Below are 23,221 nucleotides of genomic sequence, written 5' to 3'. Positions count from 1 at the left end.
TCGTGTTTGCCATCTGTGGGTGAATTTATACGGAAAAAACGACAATATAAAATATAATGATAAAGATTAAAATGTGTGAATTGATATTTTGCAATGTCTATACATTTTTTAATATGTAAATATAAATCAACTGTTTCTAAAAGACTATATGTGGAAATTGTATTTATTAAATAATTATCGTGTCTAGCATCAGTCTGACGCAAGTGTAACTTATGACGTGGGATTTATATAAACTGCATGGCTCTAGATGTGCTCCTGGTTCTTATAAATGCTGTTTTATTTCCGTATCCTTTAGTTTTTAACTCTTTCCATCCTTCTCTGACACTCCCACCAGAATTGGATGGGATAGTCCACTTCTTTTTCCTTGCAGTTCTGGAAGCCATCCAGCACTCCCCTCCCTTCTCTGCAGAGACAGCAGCTGAGCACTGCGGCACACGGAGACACTGAGTGCTGCGGAAGACGGACATACTCAGGGAAGAAGGTAAAGCAAGCTGCAGGAGACAAGTGCGAGGTTGCATGGGGGCCGATGCATGTTATACTGTATAATAACCATGAATACAGAGGTGTCACACTGCTGCACAGGAGAGACAGACAGCTGCAGATCAGACCGATAGATGGATAGACTGATTCTGATTGAATGGAATATGTAAACTGGGGCAACCAGGAGGCTGTCATTTGGACACCTTCACAAAGTACCACAAGCAGGCTAAGCAAATTGCTAAATCTCTGCATTGTAGACAGAGCAGACGCACTACCTGCCCATTCAGGGCATGCATGCACTTTCTGGCAGTAGATTGCAGAGGGAGTTTGAATATCCAGTAACATAACTTACATTTATTGTAGCACATTACAGGCAATATCAAAATAAATGTGTTCTAACTTCAAACATCTACTGGAGTCAAGGTTAACTTTAATAATGAATATAGTCTGTTCTATACTACCATGCAAAATCTAATAAAAGGGTGTCATATCTCATAGCATTACAGGAGCAGACAAGCAGCATCTTTGTGACCTTCAGAGTGTTTTAGTGGAAAACATTACCATTACAGGCAAAAGATAGGAGGTTCTCATCACACTTTAGACGTGATTATTTCCTACTAATTTTGCAACATTGTAACAAGGTGAGCAATAACATTTGTGTGGTGAAGCCCAAGAGAATACAAAAGTGGACCTCAAAATAGGATGGGAGGGTCCACTGCCGGTAAGTATTGCTTATATATATATATATATATATATATATATATATATATATATATATATATATATATATATATATATATAGATAGATAGATAGATACACATATATATATGTAAACATGCGAGTACTGCTTCTTAACCCTTTGAATGTATGTACTGTAAGAAATGCTGTGAAAATTGTTGGGTCTATATTGTAAATAAAATGTAATAATAATAATACACACATTGTGCTAGTGAAATTGCTGGTTTCAGGTGCTTTAAATATGACTGCCTGCGCGCTGTGTTCCCAGAGTACGCACACTCCACCCAGCAGCCATGATTGTAATTGTTAGTAGGTAGCGTGGGGAAATGTTAGATTTCACTTATATTTTCACCCATATGGTGTAACTGCTAAGCACAATATATAGGTGAATGGCTAGGGACATACTAAAACGAATGACAAAATGGAATGCCCATAGACTTTAATGGGGAGGAATGCCCATAGACTATAATGGGGAGGAATGCCCATAGACTATAATGGAAGGGAAAAGAATAATTGATTTTGAAATAAAAGCTTAAGAAATAGCATTTAGATCTTTGGCACACATACTCCCCTAGCACACACATGTGATCTAAAACTCAGATTACGTTGGATTATAGCTGTTTTCTATGGGATGACAGGTGAATGACAGTATTGAGGGAATGCCCATAGGATATAATGGGAGAAAAATCAAACCTTTTTTTCAGACAAAACCCTCTGAAATATCATATAGATCTTTGGCACATATACTCCTCTAGTACAGAGACAGGATCTAAAACTCATATTAAGTGGGATTATAGCTGTTTTCTATGGAATGACAGGTGAATGACAGTTTGGAGTGAATGCCCATAGAATATAATGGGATAAAAATTAAACTTGTTTTTTAGAGAAAACCCTCTGACATATCATATAGATCTTTGTTATGTATACTCCCCTAGTACAGAGACAGGATCTAAAACTCATATTAAGTGGAATTATAGCTGTTTTCTATGGAATGACAGGTGAATGACAGTTTTGAGGGAATGCCCATAGAATATAATGGGATAAAAATTAAACTTGTTTTTTAGAGAAAACCCTCTGACATATCATATAGATCTTTGTCATGTATACTCCTCTAGTACAGTTATAGGTTCCAAACCTCATATTAAGTGGAATTATAGCTGTTTTCTATGGAATGACAGGTGAATGACGGTATTGATGGAATGCCCATAGGATATAATGGGAGAAAAATCAAACTTGTTTTTTAGAGAAAACCCTCTGACATATCATATAGATCTTTGTCATGTATACTCCCCTAGTACAGTTATAGGTTCCAAACCTCGTATTAAGTGGAATTATAGCTGTTTTCTGTGGAATGACAGGTGAATGACAGTATTGATGGAATGCCCATAGGATATAATGGGAGAAAAATGTAACTTGTTTTTAGAGAAAACCCTCTGACATATCATATAGATCTTTGTCATGTATACTCCCCTAGTACAGTTATAGGTTCCAAACCTCATATTAAGTGGAATTATAGCTGTTTTCTATGGAATGACAGGTGAATGACAGTATTGATGGAATGCCCATAGGATATAATGGGAGAAAAATCAAACCTGTTTTTCAGACAAAACCCTCAGACATATCATATAGATCTTTGGCACATATACTCCCCTAGTACAGAGACAGGATCTAAAACTCATATTATGTGGGATTATAGCTGTTTTCTATGGAATGACACGTGAATGACAGTTTTGAGGGAATGCCCATAGGCTATAATGGGAGAAAAATTAAACTTGTTTTTTAGAGAAAACCCTCTGACATATCATATAGATCTTTGTCATGTATACTCCCCTAGTACAGGTATAGGTTCTAAACCTCATATTAAGTGGAATTATAGCTGTGTTCTATGGAATGACAGGTGAATGACAGTATTGATGGAATGCCCATAGGATATAATGGGAGAAAAATCAAACCTGTTTTTCAGACAAAACCCTCTGAAATATCATATCGATCTTTGGCACATATACTCTCCTAGTACAGAGACAGGATCTAAACCTCATATTAAGTGGGTTTATAGCTGTTTTCTATGGAATGACAGGTGAATGACAGTATTGATGGAATGCCCATAGGATATAATGGGAGAAAAATCAAACCTGTTTTTCAGACAAAACCCTCTGAAATATCATATAGATCTTTGTCATGTATACTCCCCTAGTACAGAGACAGGATCTAAAACTCATATTAAGTGGAATTATAGCTGTTTTCTATGGAATGACAGGTGAATGACAGTTTGGAGTGAATGCCCATAGGATATAATGGGAGAAAAATTAAACTTGTTTTTAGAGAAAACCCTCTGACATATCATATAGATCTTTGTCATGTATACTCCCCTAGTACAGAGACAGGATCTAAAACTCATATTATGTGGGATTATAGCTGTTTTCTATGGAATGACACGTGAATGACAGTTTTGAGGGAATGCCCATAGGCTATAATGGGAGAAAAATTAAACTTGTTTTTAGAGAAAACCCTCTGACATATCATATAGATCTTTGTCATGTATACTCCCCTAGTACAGAGACAGGATCTAAAACTCATATTATGTGGGATTATAGCTGTTTTCTATGGAATGACACGTGAATGACAGTTTTGAGGGAATGCCCATAGGCTATAATGGGAGAAAAATTAAACTTGTTTTTTTAGAGAAAACCCTCTGACATATCATATAGATCTTTGTCATGTATACTCCTCTAGTACAGGTATAGGTTCTAAACCTCATATTAAGTGGAATTATAGCTGTGTTCTATGGAATGACAGGTGAATGACAGTATTGATGGAATGCCCATAGGATATAATGGGAGAAAAATCAAACCTGTTTTTCAGACAAAACCCTCAGACATATCATATAGATCTTTGACACATATACTCCCCTAGTACAGAGACAGGATCTAAAACTCATATTATGTGGGATTATAGCTGTTTTCTATGGAATGACAGGTGAATGGCAGTATTGATGGAATGCCCATAGGATATAATGGGAGAAAAATCAAACCTGTTTTTCAGACAAAACCCTCTGAAATATCATATAGATCTTTGGCACACATACTCCTCTAGTACAGAGACAGGATCTAAAACACATATTAAGTGGAATTATAGCTGTTTTCTATGGAATGACAGGTGAATGACAGTTTGGAGTGAATGCCCATAGGATATAATGGGAGAAAAATTAAACTTGTTTTTAGAGAAAACCCTCTGACATATCATATAGATCTTTGTCATGTATACTCCCCTAGTACAGAGACAGGATCTAAAACTCATATTATGTGGGATTATAGCTGTTTTCTATGGAATGACAGGTGAATGACGGTATTGATGGAATGCCCATAGGATATAATGGGAGAAAAATCAAACTTGTTTTTTAGAGAAAACCCTTTGACATATCATATAGATCTTTGTCATGTATACTCCCCTAGTACAGTTATAGGTTCCAAACCTCGTATTAAGTGGAATTATAGCTGTTTTCTGTGGAATGACAGGTGAATGACAGTATTGATGGAATGCCCATAGGATATAATGGGAGAAAAATGTAACTTGTTTTTAGAGAAAACCCTCTGACATATCATATAGATCTTTGTCATGTATACTCCTCTAGTACAGTTATAGGTTCCAAACCTCATATTAAGTGGAATTATAGCTGTTTTCTATGGAATGACAGGTGAATGACAGTATTGATGGAATGCCCATAGGATATAATGGGAGAAAAATCAAACCTGTTTTTCAGACAAAACCCTCTGAAATATCATATCGATCTTTGGCACATATACTCTCCTAGTACAGAGACAGGATCTAAACCTCATATTAAGTGGGTTTATAGCTGTTTTCTATGGAATGACAGGTGAATGACAGTATTGATGGAATGCCCATAGGATATAATGGGAGAAAAATCAAACCTGTTTTTCAGACAAAACCCTCTGAAATATCATATAGATCTTTGTCATGTATACTCCCCTAGTACAGAGACAGGATCTAAAACTCATATTAAGTGGAATTATAGCTGTTTTCTATGGAATGACAGGTGAATGACAGTTTGGAGTGAATGCCCATAGGATATAATGGGAGAAAAATTAAACTTGTTTTTAGAGAAAACCCTCTGACATATCATATAGATCTTTGTCATGTATACTCCCCTAGTACAGAGACAGGATCTAAAACTCATATTATGTGGGATTATAGCTGTTTTCTATGGAATGACACGTGAATGACAGTTTTGAGGGAATGCCCATAGGCTATAATGGGAGAAAAATTAAACTTGTTTTTTAGAGAAAACCCTCTGACATATCATATAGATCTTTGTCATGTATACTCCTCTAGTACAGGTATAGGTTCTAAACCTCATATTAAGTGGAATTATAGCTGTGTTCTATGGAATGACAGGTGAATGACAGTATTGATGGAATGCCCATAGGATATAATGGGAGAAAAATCAAACCTGTTTTTCAGACAAAACCCTCAGACATATCATATAGATCTTTGGCACATATACTCCCCTAGTACAGAGACAGGATCTAAAACTCATATTATGTGGGATTATAGCTGTTTTCTATGGAATGACAGGTGAATGGCAGTAGTGATGGAATGCCCATAGGATATAATGGGAGAAAAATCAAACCTGTTTTTCAGACAAAACCCTCTGAAATATCATATAGATCTTTGGCACACATACTCCTCTAGTACAGAGACAGGATCTAAAACACATATTAAGTGGAATTATAGCTGTTTTCTATGGAATGACAGGTGAATGACAGTTTGGAGTGAATGCCCATAGGATATAATGGGAGAAAAATTAAACTTGTTTTTAGAGAAAACCCTCTGACATATCATATAGATCTTTGTCATGTATACTCCCCTAGTACAGAGACAGGATCTAAAACTCATATTATGTGGGATTATAGCTGTTTTCTATGGAATGACAGGTGAATGACGGTATTGATGGAATGCCCATAGGATATAATGGGAGAAAAATCAAACTTGTTTTTTAGAGAAAACCCTCTGACATATCATATAGATCTTTGTCATGTATACTCCCCTAGTACAGTTATAGGTTCCAAACCTCGTATTAAGTGGAATTATAGCTGTTTTCTGTGGAATGACAGGTGAATGACAGTATTGATGGAATGCCCATAGGATATAATGGGAGAAAAATGTAACTTGTTTTTAGAGAAAACCCTCTGACATATCATATAGATCTTTGTCATGTATACTCCCCTAGTACAGTTATAGGTTCCAAACCTCATATTAAGTGGAATTATAGCTGTTTTCTATGGAATGACAGGTGAATGACAGTATTGATGGAATGCCCATAGGATATAATGGGAGAAAAATCAAACCTGTTTTTCAGACAAAACCCTCAGACATATCATATAGATCTTTGGCACATATACTCCCCTAGTACAGAGACAGGATCTAAAACTCATATTATGTGGGATTATAGCTGTTTTCTATGGAATGACAGGTGAATGACAGTATTGATGGAATGCCCATAGGATATAATGGGAGAAAAATCAAACCTGTTTTTCAGACAAAACCCTCTGAAATATCATATAGATCTTTGGTACACATACTCCTCTAGTACAGAGACAGGATCTAAAACACATATTAAGTGGAATTATAGCTGTTTTCTATGGAATGACAGGTGAATGACAGTTTGGAGTGAATGCCCATAGGATATAATGGGAGAAAAATTAAACTTGTTTTTAGAGAAAACCCTCTGACATATCATATAGATCTTTGTCATGTATACTCCCCTAGTACAGAGACAGGATCTAAAACTCATATTATGTGGGATTATAGCTGTTTTCTATGGAATGACAGGTGAATGACGGTATTGATGGAATGCCCATAGGATATAATGGGAGAAAAATCAAACCTGTTTTTCAGACAAAGCCCTCAGACATATCATATAGATCTTTGTCATGTATACTCCTCTAGTACAGAGACAGGATCTAAAACTCATATTATGTGGGATTATAGCTGTTTTCTATGGAATGACACGTGAATGACAGTATTGATGGAATGCCCATAGGCTATAATGGGAGAAAAATGAAACTTGTTTTTTAGAGAAAACCCTCTGACATATCATATGGATCTTTGTCATGTATACTCCCCTAGTACAGTTATAGGTTCTAAAACTCATATTAAGTGGAATTATAGCTGTTTTCTATGGAATGACAGGTGAATGACAGTATTGATGGAATGCCCATAGGATATAATGGGAGAAAAATCAAACTTGTTTTTTGAGAGAAAACCCTCTGACATATCATATAGATCTTTGGCACATATACTCCTCTAGTACAGGTATAGGTTCTAAAACTCATATTAAGTGGAATTATAGCTGTTTTCTATGGAATGACAGGTGAATGACAGTATTGATGGAATGCCCATAGGATATAATGGGAGAAAAATGTAACTTGCTTTTTAGAGAAAACCCTCTGACATATCATATAGATCTTTGTCATGTATACTCCCCTAGTACAGTTATAGGTTCCAAACCTCATATTAAGTGGAATTATAGCTGTTTTCTATGGAATGACAGGTGAATGACAGTTTTGAGGCAATGCCCATAGGATATAATGGGAGAAAAAACAAACTTGTTTTTTTTTTAGAGAAAACCCTCTGACATATCATATAGATCTTTGTCATGTATACTCCCCTGGTACAGTTATAGGTTCCAAACCTCATATTAAGTGGAATTATAGCTGTTTTCTATGGAATGACAGATGAATGACGGTATTGATGGAATGCCCATAGGATATAATGGGAGGAAAATCAAACTTGTTTTTCAGAGAAATCCATCTGACATATCATATAGATTTTTGTCATTTTGAACACTGGTGACACTTGTAATATGTTGGTCACCAGAATGAGGAATCTGCACACACACCAAAGGCACTCTGGTGCTTAACTGCGCCAGGAAGGGCCAGCTCCCCAGTAGATCAAAATAAATAAAGGCTCCAGGCACTCAAGGGTTTCAGCTCAGGCAGATTTATTAAAGGAAGACAGCAACAACGTTTCAACCTTACAATGAGGTCTTTATCAAGTTGATAAAACTGTTATTTTGTTGAATTGAGTCCTCACACAAGTATGCCTTCCACTCTTCTCTGATAAAACATAAGTTTGCCAGTTGGTAACAAGCAGCTGCAATAGACAATAATATGTCACAATTTTATTTTGCTCTTTCTTTTTCCTCATGGAATCTATGACCATCACCTCCCTGGTATTAAAAAGGATTACACCAAGGCACCAGTGCTGTCCGCAGCCCCAGGAATCCGTGTTAAAAGGAACCAACAAAATGTCTTTGTTTAAGGCGACATTTTCCCCCAAGAAGCTGTAGAAAATGTCTGCTCTTCCTCGCACCAAACTTTGGTAAATGTAGGTGGGCACATCAAAATCTTTTGTGTAAGATTTCTCTGGCAGATGAAGTTGCTTATGGCTTCTTCAATAGCTTCATCACAAAGCCATTGTCCGGGATCCAGTGTTTTCAAAATCTGTTCTTTTACTGTTTCTAGCAATTTGTTATCTGAATCTGTTGGTGGCAGGTTCCAGGGGGTTAAGTCATCCCATGCAACAAGTTCATTCATTTCATGCCCATCCTTCTTTGGCGTTGAGTGTTTAGGCAGTTGGCCCAAGGATTTGATGGAAATATCAAACTCAATTATGGCTATATGACTTTGTGGCCAGTATAACTGAGCTGCAAAAGCAAATTCTGCATTTCTCACCACTAACTAAAGTAAACCATCTCATACTTACAGGCAATAGGAAGCAACTTCGAATAAAGTAAACATTGCCCTAGTAAATTAGATAAATGGTTTAAATGTTATAATGAGGCTTAAAGTGATATTTATTAATTAAAATAAACTGAGATAGTGGGTTCTATCCAATTATGTGAGATAAATCAGTTATTGTTTTTTTGACTGAATAGGTTGTATTTCCGTCTATGGTATTCAATGAGCTGAGATAGATTAATTTAAGCCTCTGAATAGAGCCGGATATTTCAATATGCTGATTTAGACATGTGTTAAGCTGGACCAAACTAGGTTTATTCGGCTGTTAAAACATTTCCAAATTAGCCCAGCAAAATACATAATTAAATTGGTAAGATTTATTTAAGGCTATGATTAACCCGTTAATGACCAGGTTTTTTTTTTTTTGGTTTTTTTTACAATGCTTTCCAAAAAAAATATCAGATACATTTCCATCTTTATTCAACTATGATTTCCTGCCAACTCAGTCCATCCCTACAAATTATATATTGTGTTTTTAGAAGACAAGTAGGATCTTCATTTGAAAAAAATATATTTTATACATAAACCATTATTTAATATGAAAAAAAATTCTAAAAATAGGAAAAAATCAATTTTCACAGTTTATTCTATTACAAAATATACATAGCCAGTGCAAAGTAAGAAAAAAAAATGTATTTAGGTATTTGTCTTGATTTTGGAAACACCTCATATGGCTGGTATTTATTTTGGTAGTTACTGGGCTAAACTGGGTTACTGGGATATATATAATATTTAACCCACAAAAGTGGCCAGAAAAAGCTATACTGCTGTATAAAGGTATACAGTGCCCTCCACGAACATAGGCACCCTTGGTTTAAAATGAGCTAAAAATGCTGTGAAGATTTGTCTTTATTGTTTAACCCTTTCATCTTTTCTTCAAATAACACACAGAAATGCTCTGCTATCATGGATATCAAACAATTGCAAACACAACACAGGTTTTTTTTAAAAAAAATAAATAAAAATGAAATATATGTGTGGCAGAATTATCGGCACCCTTTTAGTTAATACTTTGTGCTTACCTCCCTTTGCCAAGATAACAGCTCTAAGTCTTCTATAATGCCCGATGAGGTTGGAGAATACATGGCGAGGGATCTCAGATTCCTCCATACAAAATCTCTCCCCATCTTTTAAATTTCAAGGTCGACGCTGGTGGACTGTCCACATGTCTATGGAGTTCAAATCAATGGACAGCGATGGCATTAAAAAAGCTACCACCATATTTAACTGTGGGCATGTGGTCCTTTTCCATATGGCTACCTCTCTGTGTGCGCCAAACCCACTACTGGTGTTTATTGGCAAGAAAACTCTTCTTTGGTTTCACAAGACCATAGAACCCGATCCTATCTGAAGTTGTAGTAGTGTCCGGCGAACTGAAGCCAGTTGAGTTTGTTTTTGGATGAGAGTAGAAACTTTTTTCTTCAAACCTTCCAAACAACTTGTGGTGATGTAGGTGACGTTGGATTGTAGTTTTGAAGATTTTCTGACCCCAAGACGCAATTTATTTCTGCAATTCTTCAGCTGTGATCCTTGGAGATTTTTTTGCGACTAGAACCATCCTCTTCACAGTGCTTTGAGACAATATAGACACACATACTCTTCCTTCCAGGTTCCTTAATTCATAACATTTCCAGTTGACTGGAACTCCTTAATTATTTCGCTGGTGGTGGAAGTAGGCATTTTCAGTGCTTTTGCCATTTTCTTAAAGCCACTTATAGAAAGTGACGGCAGATAACAACCATTCGCCTCATCCAGTCTGCCCAACATCTTAAAACTTTCCTTAGTACCTGGCCTTATCTTATATCTAGCTTAACCTTATGCCTATCCTATGCTTTCTTAAACACCTTCTCTGTATTAACATCTACCACTTCTGATGGAAGGCTCTTCCATGAAGTCACTACCCTTTCAGTTAAGAAATATTTTCTGATGTTTCTCCTTTTAAATAAACTCCCTTTAAGTATTTTAAAACTTAAATCATATCCTCTGAAATAATTACCCCCTAAATCCCTTTCCTCACACGTTGAGGTTAGGACCGTATCAAATATTCTATACTCTGCCCTTGGGTTGTTTTGCACTGGTGCATTACTTTGCATTTATCAATGCCACAGCTCTGACCATTTTTCCAGTTTATCTAAATCATTTGCCATTTGGCTTATCCCTCCAGGAACATAAACCCTGTTGCAAACTTTTGTCATCTGCAAAAAGACATACCTTTCCATCAACAATATCACTAATAAAAATATTTCCCATTTTGTGAAGCTCAACAATCTTTTGCCCCACATCACAGCCATATTTTTTGGTTTTACCCATTATGATCAATAGGGAATTTGGCCTATGTGTTACCTAATATTTATACCCCTGTGAAACAGGAAGTCATGGTTGAACAACTTCCTATTCCAAGTCACCCAGATGTACTAAAAAATGTAAACTATCAATGGAAACATACGTCAAGACAAATTTTCACAGCATTTTTTGCTCATATTTACAAAGTGTGTCAATCTTAGTGAAGGGCACTGAATACCTTTATACAGCAGTATAGCTTTTTCTATACTTTTGGGGCCAAACTATATAATATAATATACCCAGTAACTACCAAAATAAATATAAATACCAGGCATAGGAGGTGTTTCCAAAATCAAGGTAAATACCTAAATAAAGTTAGATTTTTTATTCTACTTACTTTACACTGGCTATGTATATTTTTTAATAGAAGCAACTGTGAAAAGAATGGTATTTTTTCGAATTTGTTTTCAATATTAAATGGTTTGTGTATATTAGATCCTACTTGTCCTCTAAAAACTCAATATATAATTTGTGGAGATGCACTGAATGAGTTGGTAGGAAATTATAGATGAATAAAGATGGAAATTTATCTGGTAGTTTTTTTGGAAAGCATTGTAAAATAGACGCTGGGGTTAATCACATCCTTTAAAGAAATCTTACCAATTTAATTATGTATTATGCTGGGCTAATTTGGAAATGTTTTAACAGCCGAATAAACCTAGTTTGGTCCAGCTTAACACATGTCTAAATCAGCATATTGAAATATCCGGCTCTATTCAGAGGCTTAAATTAATCTATCTCAGCTCATTGAATACCATAGACGGAAATACAACCTATTTAGTCAAAAAAACAATAACTGATTTATCTCACATAATTGGATAGAACCCACTATCTCAGTTTATTTTAATTAATAAATATCACTTTAAGCCTCATTATAACATTTAAACCATTTATCTAATTTACTAGGGCAATGTTTACTTTATTCGAAGTTGCTTCCTATTGCCTGTAAGTATGAGATGGTTTACTTTAGTTAGTGGTGAGAAATGCAGAATTTGCTTTTGCAGCTCAGTTATACTGGCCACAAAGTCATATAGCCATAATTGAGTTTGATATTTCCATCAAATCCTTGGGCCAACTGCCTAAACACTCAACGCCAAAGAAGGATGGGCATGAAATGAATGAACTTGTTGCATGGGATGACTTAACCCCCTGGAACCTGCCACCAACAGATTCAGATAACAAATTGCTAGAAACAGTAAAAGAACAGATTTTGAAAACACTGGATCCCGGACAATGGCTTTGTGATGAAGCTATTGAAGAAGCCATAAGCAACTTCATCTGCCAGAGAAATCTTACACAAAAGATTTTGATGTGCCCACCTACATTTACCAAAGTTTGGTGCGAGGAAGAGCAGACATTTTCTACAGCTTCTTGGGGGAAAATGTCGCCTTAAACAAAGACATTTTGTTGGTTCCTTTTAACACGGATTCCTGGGGCTGCGGACAGCACTGGTGCCTTGGTGTAATCCTTTTTAATACCAGGGAGGTGATGGTCATAGATTCCATGAGGAAAAAGAAAGAGCAAAATAAAATTGTGACATATTATTGTCTATTGCAGCTGCTTGTTACCAACTGGCAAACTTATGTTTTATCAACAGTTTTATCAACTTGATAAAGACCTCATTGTAAGGTTGAAACGTTGTTGCTGTCTTCCTTTAATAAATCTGCCTGAGCTGAAACCCTTGAGTGCCTGGAGCCTTTATTTATTTTGATCTACTGGGGAGCTGGCCCTTCCTGGCGCAGTTAAGCACCAGAGTTCCTTTGGTGTGTGTGCAGATTCCTCATTCTGGTGACCAACATATTACAAGTGTCACCAGTGTTCAAAATGACAAAAATCTATATGATATGTCAGATGGATTTCTCTGAAAAACAAGTTTGATTTTCCTCCCATTATATCCTATGGGCATTCCATCAATACCGTCATTCACCTGTCATTCCATAGAAAACAGCTATAATTCCACTTAATATGAGGTTTGGAACCTATTACTGTACTAGGGGAGTATACATGACAAAGATCTATATGATATGTCTGAGGGTTTTGTCTGAAAAACAGGTTTGATTTTTCTCCCATTATATCCTATGGGCATTCCATCAATACTGTCATTCACCTGTCATTCCATAGAAAACAGCTATAATTCCACTTAATATGAGTTTTAGAACCTATAACTGTACTAGGGGAGTATATGGGCCAAAGATCTATATGATATGTCAGAGGGTTTTCTCTAAAAAACAAGTTTCATTTTTCTCCCATTATAGCCTATGGGCATTCCCTCAAAACTGTCATTCACGTGTCATTCCATAGAAAACAGCTATAATCCCACATAATATGAGTTTTAGATCCTGTCTCTGTACTAGAGGAGTATGTGTGCCAAAGATCTATATGATATTTCAGAGGGTTTTGTCTGAAAAACAGGTTTGATTTTTCTCCCATTATATCCTATGGGCATTCCATCAATACTGTCATTCACCTGTCATTCCATAGAAAACAGCTATAATTCCACTTAATATGAGGTTTGGAACCTATTACTGTACTAGGGGAGTATACATGACAAAGATCTATATGATATGTCAGAGGGTTTTCTCTAAAAAACAAGTTACATTTTTCTCCCATTATATCCTATGGGCATTCCATCAATACTGTCATTCACCTGTCATTCCATAGAAAACAGCTATAATCCCACATAATATGAGTTTTAGATCCTGTCTCTGTACTAGGGGAGTATACATGACAAAGATCTATATGATATGTCAGAGGGTGTTCTCTAAAAAACAAGTTTGATTTTTCTCCCATTATATCCTATGGGCATTACCTCAATACTGTCATTCACCTGTCATTCCATAGAAAACAGCTATAATTCCACTTAATATGAGGTTTAGAACCTATACCTGTACTAGAGGAGTATATGTGCCAAAGATCTATATGATATTTCAGAGGGTTTTGTCTGAAAAACAGGTTTGATTTTTCTCCCATTATAGCCTATGGGCATTCCATCAATACTGTCATTCACCTGTCATTCCATAGAAAACAGCTATAATTCCACTTAATATGAGGTTTGGAACCTATAACTGTACTAGGGGAGTATATGTGCCAAAGAACTATATGATATGTCAGAGGGTTTTCTCTAAAAAAACAAGTTTGATTTTTCTCCCATTATATCCTATGGGCATTCCATCAATACCGTCATTCACCTGTCATTCCATAGAACACAGCTATAATTCCACTTAATATGAGGTTTAGAACTTATAACTGTACTAGGGGAGTATACATGACAAAGATCCATATGATATGTCAGAGGGTTTTCTCTAAAAAACAAGTTTCATTTTTCTCCCATTATATCCTATGGGCATTCCCTCAATACTGTCATTCACCTGTCATTCCATAGAAAACAGCTATAATCCCACATAATATGAGTTTTAGATCCTGTCTCTGTACTAGAGGAGTATGTGTGCCAAAGATCTATATGATATTTCAGAGGGTTTTGTCTGAAAAACAGGTTTGATTTTTCCCCCATTATATCCTATGGGCATTCCATCAATACTGTCATTCACCTGTCATTCCATAGAAAACAGCTATAATCCCACATAATATGAGTTTTAGATCCTGTCTCTGTACTAGGGGAGTATATGTGCCAAAGATCTATATGATATTTCAGAGGGTTTTGTCTGAAAAACAGGTTTGATTTTTCTCCCATTATATCCTATGGGCATTCCATCAATACTGTCATTCACCTGTCATTCCATAGAAAACAGCTATAATTCCACTTAATATGAGGTTTGGAACCTATAACTGTACTAGGGGAGTATACATGACAAAGATCTATATGATATGTCAGAGGGTTTTATCTAAAAAACAAGTTTGATTTTTCTCCCATTATATCCTATGGGCATTCCCTCAAAACTGTCATTCACCTGTCATTCCATAGAAAACAGCTATAATTCCACTTAATATGAGGTTTGGAACCTATAACTGTACTAGGGGAGTATACATGACAAAGATCTATATGATATGTCAGAGGGTTTTCTCTAAAAAACAAGTTAAATTTTTCTCCAATTATATCCTATGGGCATTCCATCAATACTGTCATTCACCTGTCATTCCATAGAAAACAGCTATAATTCCACTTAATATGAGGTTTGGAACCTATAACTGTACTAGGGGAGTATACATGACAAAGATCTATATGATATGTCAGAGGGTTTTCTCTAAAAAACAAGTTTCATTTTTCTCCCATTATATCCTATGGGCATTCCCTCAAAACTGTCATTCACGTGTCATTCCATAGAAAACAGCTATAATCCCACATAATATGAGTTTTAGATCCTGTCTCTGTACTAGGGGAGTATACATGACAAAGATCTATATGATATGTCTGAGGGTTTTGTCTGAAAAACAAGTTACATTTTTCTCCCATTATATCCTATGGGCATTCCATCAAAACTGTCATTCACCTGTCATTCCATAGAAAACAGCTATAATTCCACATAATATGAGTTTTAGATCCTGTCTCTGTACTAGGGGAGTATACATGACAAAGATCTATATGATATGTCTGAGGGTTTTGTCTGAAAAACAAGTTACATTTTTCTCCCATTATATCCTATGGGCATTCCCTCAAAACTGTCATTCACCTGTCATTCCATAGAAAACAGCTATAATTCCACTTAATATGAGGTTTGGAACCTATAACTGTACTAGGGGAGTATACATGACAAAGATCTATATGATATGTCAGAGGGTTTTCTCTAAAAAACAAGTTACATTTTTCTCCCATTATATCCTATGGGCATTCCCTCAAAACTGTCATTCACCTGTCATTCCATAGAAAACAGCTAGATTCCACATAATATGAGTTTTAGATCCTGTCTCTGTACTAGGGGAGTATACATGACAAAGATCTATATGATATGTCAGAGGGTTTTCTCTAAAAAACAAGTTAAATTTTTCTCCTATTATATCCTATGGGCATTCCATCAATACTGTCATTCACCTGTCATTCCATAGAAAACAGCTATAAACCCACTTAATATGAGTTTTAGATCATGTATCTTTACTAGGAGAGTATATGTGCCAAAGATCTATATGACTTTTCAGAGGGTTTTGTCTTAAAAAAAGGTTTGATTTTTCTCCCATTATATCCTATGGGCATTCCATCAATACTGTCATTTACCTGTCATTCCATAGAAAACAGCTATAATCCCACTTAATATGAGTTTTAGATCATGTATCTGTACTAGAGGAGTATGTGTGCCAAAGATCTATATGACTTTTCAGAGGGTTGTGTCTTAAAAAAAGGTTTGATTTTTCTCCCATTATATCCTATGGGCATCCACTCAAAACTGTCATTCACCTGTCATTCCATAGAAAACAGCTATAATCCAACGTAATCTGAGTTTTAGATCACATGTGTGTGCTAGAGGAGTATGCGTGACAAAGATCTAAATGCTATTTCTTAAGCTTTTATTTCAAAATCAATTATTCTTTTCCCTTCCATTATAGTCTATGGGCATTCCTCCCCATTATAGTCTATGGGCATTCCTCCCCATTATAGTCTATGGGCATTCCATTTTGTCATTCGTTTTAGTATGTCCCGAATGGCTACTTCAATGACAAGTACACGCTTTTAAAACACCCTCTTAGCTAAGACAGCAAAAGGGGTTTTAGAATAACCCTTGCAGTGCTGACACAGTAATTGATTGATAACCCTTGCAATGCTGGTTACATTTTAAAATAAATTAAAACACAGCATGCATAAACTACTAAACATGATACTAATCTATTCTTGTATATTCCTTCTCCAATGTGCATTCCCAGTGCTAGCACCACTACGTGCATTGAGGATGCTATTCTTTAAATTAAGCTTTTTAATGCATTTTGCCATAATGCCCCCATTTTTTCTTGTTTAGAGGTCCATTTTACAGTTATTGTTATTCTTATGGAATGAAGCAGGTGTGGTGTTTGGGATGATAAACTAGTTATTGGGAGTCACATAATGGTATCCTCAAGTGGAAGGGTTTGGGGATTCATTGCTGTTACCTATGTTGGGATGCTGTTACTGTTGGGCTTGAAATGCTGAGAAGTAACACCGTTATTTATCATTATATTAACCCATTAAAACCTTCAACGTCATGAATTATGTATCAATGCATGTTGTTTAAGTTAGATCAGCTGGCTGGCACACTGGAAAAACTGTCTGATCTCTACTGTAATGCAAGGGATCAGACATTATGCCACAGCCAACCACCTCCCCGCCTGCAAGAAAAAATCTATCACAAATAAAAAAATAAGAGAATATACCCTACACTCGCATTTTATAAAGATTTTCATTTTTAAAAAATGAGTTGATGACTCTCTGTACTACAACTCCCATCACCATCAGTGAGGCTGATTATAAGATTGAGAGGAGTTGGCTACAAAAGCAGATGCACTAGAAAAAGCAAAAGGCTGGCATACTTGTGAAAATCTCTTTTTTAAATCTAAACTGTTTGTATAGTGCCATTTAACCCTATTTTCTGCGTGCTTACCCTGCCCGATTCTGGGTTCTATTGTGTAGTGAAATGAGCATGTCTTCTAGTGTGCCCCAAACTTCCAAAATCCATAAAATGTGGGAAATTTCTGCTGAATGCAGAATGCTGAGATGCAGCTGAATACATTGTGGTTGGTTTCTTTGCGGTTGCATGTAATGTACACCAGAATCAGGCACAGAAGGTGCAAATTAAAGCTCTGGCTGACAAAGGTTATTCTACAACTTATCATGCAGCCATTCTCATAATAAATGTGGGCACAAATACAATTACTGCATATTGTTTGCACACTGTTTGCAATTTTGCTTACAATCGCCAACACAAAATAGGTGCTGCTGGTGAAAACAACCCTGTTTTACATGCAGCCATATCCCCTTTGTACAGTAATACCCCAAATTAATATATTTTTATGCTTTGGAGAGAAATAAAGGATCAAAACGCTACACAACTTAAAAACGTATACAACTAATAGTACTTTTGGCTTGTTGGGCAGTAAGGATTTTTTTTACATTTCTATTACACCTTTGAGGTTTGTTTTTCTCTTAATTCTTTTTTTATTTTTTCACTTTACTTATTGTGTGTTAAACAAAAACGTTTCTATTTACTTGTTTGCACTGGTTTCCTGATATGATCAGCTGCAGAGGGATCATTTACATGATCACAGTTCACAGAAGAGAGATAGGGGTTAAAATGAAAAAAGCCATTGTCAGTTTTCAGGTAGCTGCACATGTGATTGGCGCTAGGCGCTACCACACAACCACCAAAGTCTGCTGCGCTGCGATATAATAGTCCTTAAATTAACCAGACGTTTTTTAAGCCATTACACCATTAAAAACAAAAAGCACAATTTGTACTTGTTCACTTTGTGAAGTGGTCTAATCCCAATAGCATTGAAATGTTCTTGCTGATTGCACCATTCTGTTGGTCGCTGAAAGGGCCGTTATTTAAACTTTAGCCAGAAAACCTCTTTATAAATAACCTATATAATAAGTCCAGTAGGGCTGAGTACAGCCATTTGTCCTGGACACATCTCCCTTTTACATGCTGCAGACCATCACCAATTAAATGATCCCATGTCTTCTTGGAGATGTATAAGCTTGATATTAATGTAATTGACTTTCTTTTGTGAATAAATACCGCGGTGTACCACTTTAAGTGTTGGTCAGCAGCATGTAGAAATTAGATGGGTGCTGGAAAAAATGGCCGACATAACATCCCTAGCCTGCTGTTTGAAGTCTTCCAGCGTCCCTTAATATTTGCCAGCAATGATGTCCTGAGTTTCATCCTAATACACTTATATTTAACATATGTAATATTTTTTCATATTTTACATTACATTGATCGAGGACGATTTGGTGTCCAGATTGTAAAACAATAACATACGTGCTCCATAGATCTAGTAAGGCACACTTTTTTTTACTGGTTGAACGTTCTCAATGGAATATGTAGCCAAGTGATGGAAGTTTTCATGTGACATGGAAATTACTAATAAAATATGTATAAAATATTTTTTCCTTAGGTGCCAATAAGGACAAGAAAAATGAATTATTTACTGCCAATAACAATAATGCTAGCGGGTATGTATCAGCACATACAGTATGTTTTCAAGTTACATGGGATGAAATGATATTCCTTGATACTGTGTCCCACACAGAAGAATCATGAGTCATCGGGACACTTGGAGAAGAATAGTCTTGTCTGTAATTGTATGTACTGTTTCCTCTTTATATCTTTTCAGTACTCCACACTGGATACTGCCAGAAGATCACACATCTCACAGCCTGCCTCAGCGGACCAGGCCCTCAGCTACGTATAGACTGCCGATACCAAAACATCACAAACAATCCACTGCGCTATGAGTTCAGGATCAAACAAGATAGAGAACCTCAATCAATCATTAGTACCATAAACGTTAACTTCTTCAGTGAAAGATACCATAACAGGGCCAGCTCGGTCATCTCCCGTGGGCTAGTCCAGCTTTATCTTGAGCGCTTCAATGCCTCAGATGTGGGCCTTTATACCTGTGCTCTGAATATTCCCGGTGACCTGACTCTTAACCAGACAGCCTCTATCAAGGTCCAGAAAGGTGAGGTGGAGTGATGAAAGCTCATACACAAACTGTATGCAAATATGCTGCTACCTTATTGATCGTAATATGTCACTCATGTCAGTGATAGGTTTTATTACATTATCATATCTAATCTGTAGCTTGTATAAGTCATAACTGCAGGTACTAGATTAGGTGGGATGAAAGGTGCTTGTTCAGGGCCATGCTTGGGGCTGGCTGATTCAGGAGTCTCTGAATAAAGATGACTGTCTGCTGTAGCCCTTTCCCTTCATTTTGGGGCTGGTGGATGCTTCCCAGGTGACTCAGATGGAAAATGGCAGGGGTCTCAGGCAGGGACTGAAATTTGACAGAAGGCTGAGATGGGGACTGGCAGCAGGCTCAGATGGGGACTGGCAGATGGCAGGAGGCTCGAGGCTCAGATGGGGACAGGATGGGGAGAAGGGGGTATAAAGGGACATTTTAAATTACCCCCACACAACTGCACATTTGTAGGAGAATAGAAGGCAATCATCTGCCCCACCCCAGCAATAGTCCTAGAGGCCTCCATTTAAAAACAATATTTCTATTTTAATGTATGCTAGTTTGCAAGTTACAAGCAAGGACTTGAGAGTTAACATTGAAGTTGTGCACCCTTACCCATAACTCACAAAATGTAATGTCACACACACTCACAAGCCCTTGCAACAAACCTACGAATTGTGGATCTGCAAGTTGTTTTGTGATTGTTAGCAACAGGGACATGCGTCTTCAATCAAGTCTGATCGTTTGAGTTAACCCTTAACTGGACTAGCCACTCAGCTTCTTACTGAATAGCCCCAATGTGTCCAGAATGATGAAACATTAAAAAAGGCCCTAGGAACTGAATAATATTATCAATTTAGAAATGATCAATTACACCAATAATTAGTTGCATGCACAAAGTAAAAAAAAGAAAAGAAAGCTCATCAGAAACCACAATAGTAGGATTAACAACAAGATATCTTAATCATCCATTTAAAAAGTCACATACCAACAAGGTGCTCCATGTTCGAAACAAAGATTTATTTAATACATTTTATTAAGTCTGCTTAGAAAAAACACATTATAGACAATAAGGCATTACTGAATTACACATGGAGCACCTTGTCCAGTTGTCCTGATCATAACATAAGCACTGTTGATGTGTCATGCAAATGTCTGACTGCTAGCAACACTGTTCCGAGTGTTTAACTTTTTTGTTTTAGTTCATATAGTGTACTATTTGGTTGCCCCTGACATCAGATAGTTTAACCTGTCAAGTTTAAAGATGTTTACAGATAATAATACTATAATTTGATAAATAAGGGTGCCCCATTGAGATCAGTGGGAAGTGTTTGGGATTATTGTGTTCAAGACAAGAACCAAGATATCAAATCTTAAATTATTATTTTCACTGCTAAAGAGGAGCTTTATATATTTTGATATATGCAGAATCTTAAATTTAATAAAGCAAGTTTTTTTAATTAAAGAGCAATGTGGTAGTATATTCTACTGCATATTTATTTTACAGTTCAGTAAACAAACAAAAAAATCCACAGAGCTACAAATGGGCCATATTTTATTAAATATATTCCATCTTGGGCACAGGCCTCTCAATAAAATTTGGTGAAATTATTGTTTTCAGATAAGGTTTCCTGGCCAGTTTAATGGCCCTCCTGTCCTGGAGTTGAAAACCACTAATTTACGGTATATAGCTATGTTATAGAATGGAAAGGGGATAAAGAATACACACAAGGGCATACAGAATACAAAATAGTAATCATAAAATTGAAGCATGTAACAATTGCAACAGTAAAGATGTTTTACCTGTGTATGTTTGTTGTGTGTTCACTTGGAATTTTGTGATTTTTATATAGTTATGAGAAAAATTGTGTAAGTTTATGTGTTTACATTGTATGTATTATTTGCCAATTGGGGTGTGCACATATATGTCTGCTATATATGCTTTCTGAAGCAGAGAGCACATAGTATGGATGGCATATGCTTGTTTTCATGTTGTACATTTTTATAATGTGTTAATTTGGTGACTGGAGCAAATGAAATCATTTCTAGTGAATGTTTGTGATTTTGTCTTTGTACATAGCTATGGTTATAACTACAGTTTATGAGCATAAACACTATTCAGTTCCTATACCATGTAGTGCTTCATCCTCTCCCTGCTCCCACACAAAGCGAGAAAGGAAGACCTCCAGTTAAAGACTCATGAGAAGCTCCAATTTCTGCTTATATGACCAAATTCCTAACCTACCCCCCTAAGATCCTTTACGCCTGGTTCCCCCATCCAAACTCATCTTAATATTTTTAACTGGTCTGTAGCTATTAGTTTATGTTTTTTGTGTTAAGTAATTGCCATTTCTAAGTGTATACATTGGCATTGTGTGTGTGACCAATATTTTGTTTTTAATATAGATAAATTAGAAAGATGTGGAGGAGTCAGCACGCTCAACCTCAGCACATCATGGCCCCTTCTTCTGCTTCTCTCCTTGCCTCTGCTCCAAGCTGGAGGATTTCTGTATCTCTGAGGACCATTCTTTGAAAAAAAATATTATCCCAACATGACCAGAGATATCATCCCTTTTTCATGGCATGGCTTGCCCTTGTTACCCAGCATCACCAATCAAAGACATTTCCTCTGGCCCAGAAGCTTCTACATGGTAGAAAACACAGGCAATAAACAAGAAACAAAATCAATTTCTTAAAATGACAAATGTATCACAGTAATGCTTTCATATAAACTATATAAATATTGTATATCACAAACACACACATACATATATCTACATATGCTGACTTGCATGATGGTGTCTAATGTGTGTGTGTGTGTGAATACTCTATATATTTCCCTTGCACAAACACTTTTAATAAAATTACCGGTATTTAGTTTCTGTTTGATTTGGTATTGATGTGAAAAAAAAAAGGTAAGAAAAATTATGTTTCTTATTGTACCATTATATCATGTGATGCACATGATAGGGCATGTGTTCATCCTTACTTATAGCTTAACTTGTCCTGAAACTATATACATTTAAGCTGTTTATAACATTGTAACCTATCTATAACTATAGCAAAACTACAAAAACTGGCTTGGCCTCAGTGGCGTCTCCAGCTTTCATATTTAGGGGGGGCACATGGGGGGCCAGGGACCAAAGTAGGGGGGCCAATTATAAAACGGTACATATACACTATATATATATATATATATATATATATATATATATATACATACACACGT

General features: G+C 36.2%; 1 protein-coding gene and 1 long non-coding RNA gene across 2 annotated transcripts; one reads left to right on the top strand and one right to left on the bottom strand.

Moving 5' to 3' along the window:
- Positions 1-337: 337 nt before the first annotated feature.
- On the top strand, positions 338-22,751 carry THY1 (Thy-1 cell surface antigen). The gene is made up of 4 exons (XM_053452362.1): positions 338-481; positions 19,423-19,480; positions 19,642-19,989; positions 22,399-22,751. The coding sequence occupies exons 2-4, from the start codon at positions 19,444-19,446 to the stop codon at positions 22,509-22,511; spliced, it is 498 nt and encodes a 165-aa protein (XP_053308337.1). The 5' UTR covers positions 338-481; positions 19,423-19,443; the 3' UTR covers positions 22,512-22,751.
- Positions 8,224-9,044, bottom strand: LOC128470471 (uncharacterized). The gene is made up of 2 exons (XR_008346034.1): positions 9,005-9,044; positions 8,224-8,392 (listed from the first exon to the last, which is right to left on the bottom strand). It is a non-coding gene; the product is annotated as an uncharacterized LOC128470471 (long non-coding RNA).
- Positions 22,752-23,221: the final 470 nt, after the last annotated feature.

Source organism: Spea bombifrons, chromosome 12 (assembly GCF_027358695.1).
Source record: "Spea bombifrons isolate aSpeBom1 chromosome 12, aSpeBom1.2.pri, whole genome shotgun sequence".
Lineage (NCBI taxonomy): Eukaryota > Metazoa > Chordata > Amphibia > Anura > Pelobatidae > Spea > Spea bombifrons.
This window is presented reverse-complemented; position numbering and strand designations above follow the sequence as displayed.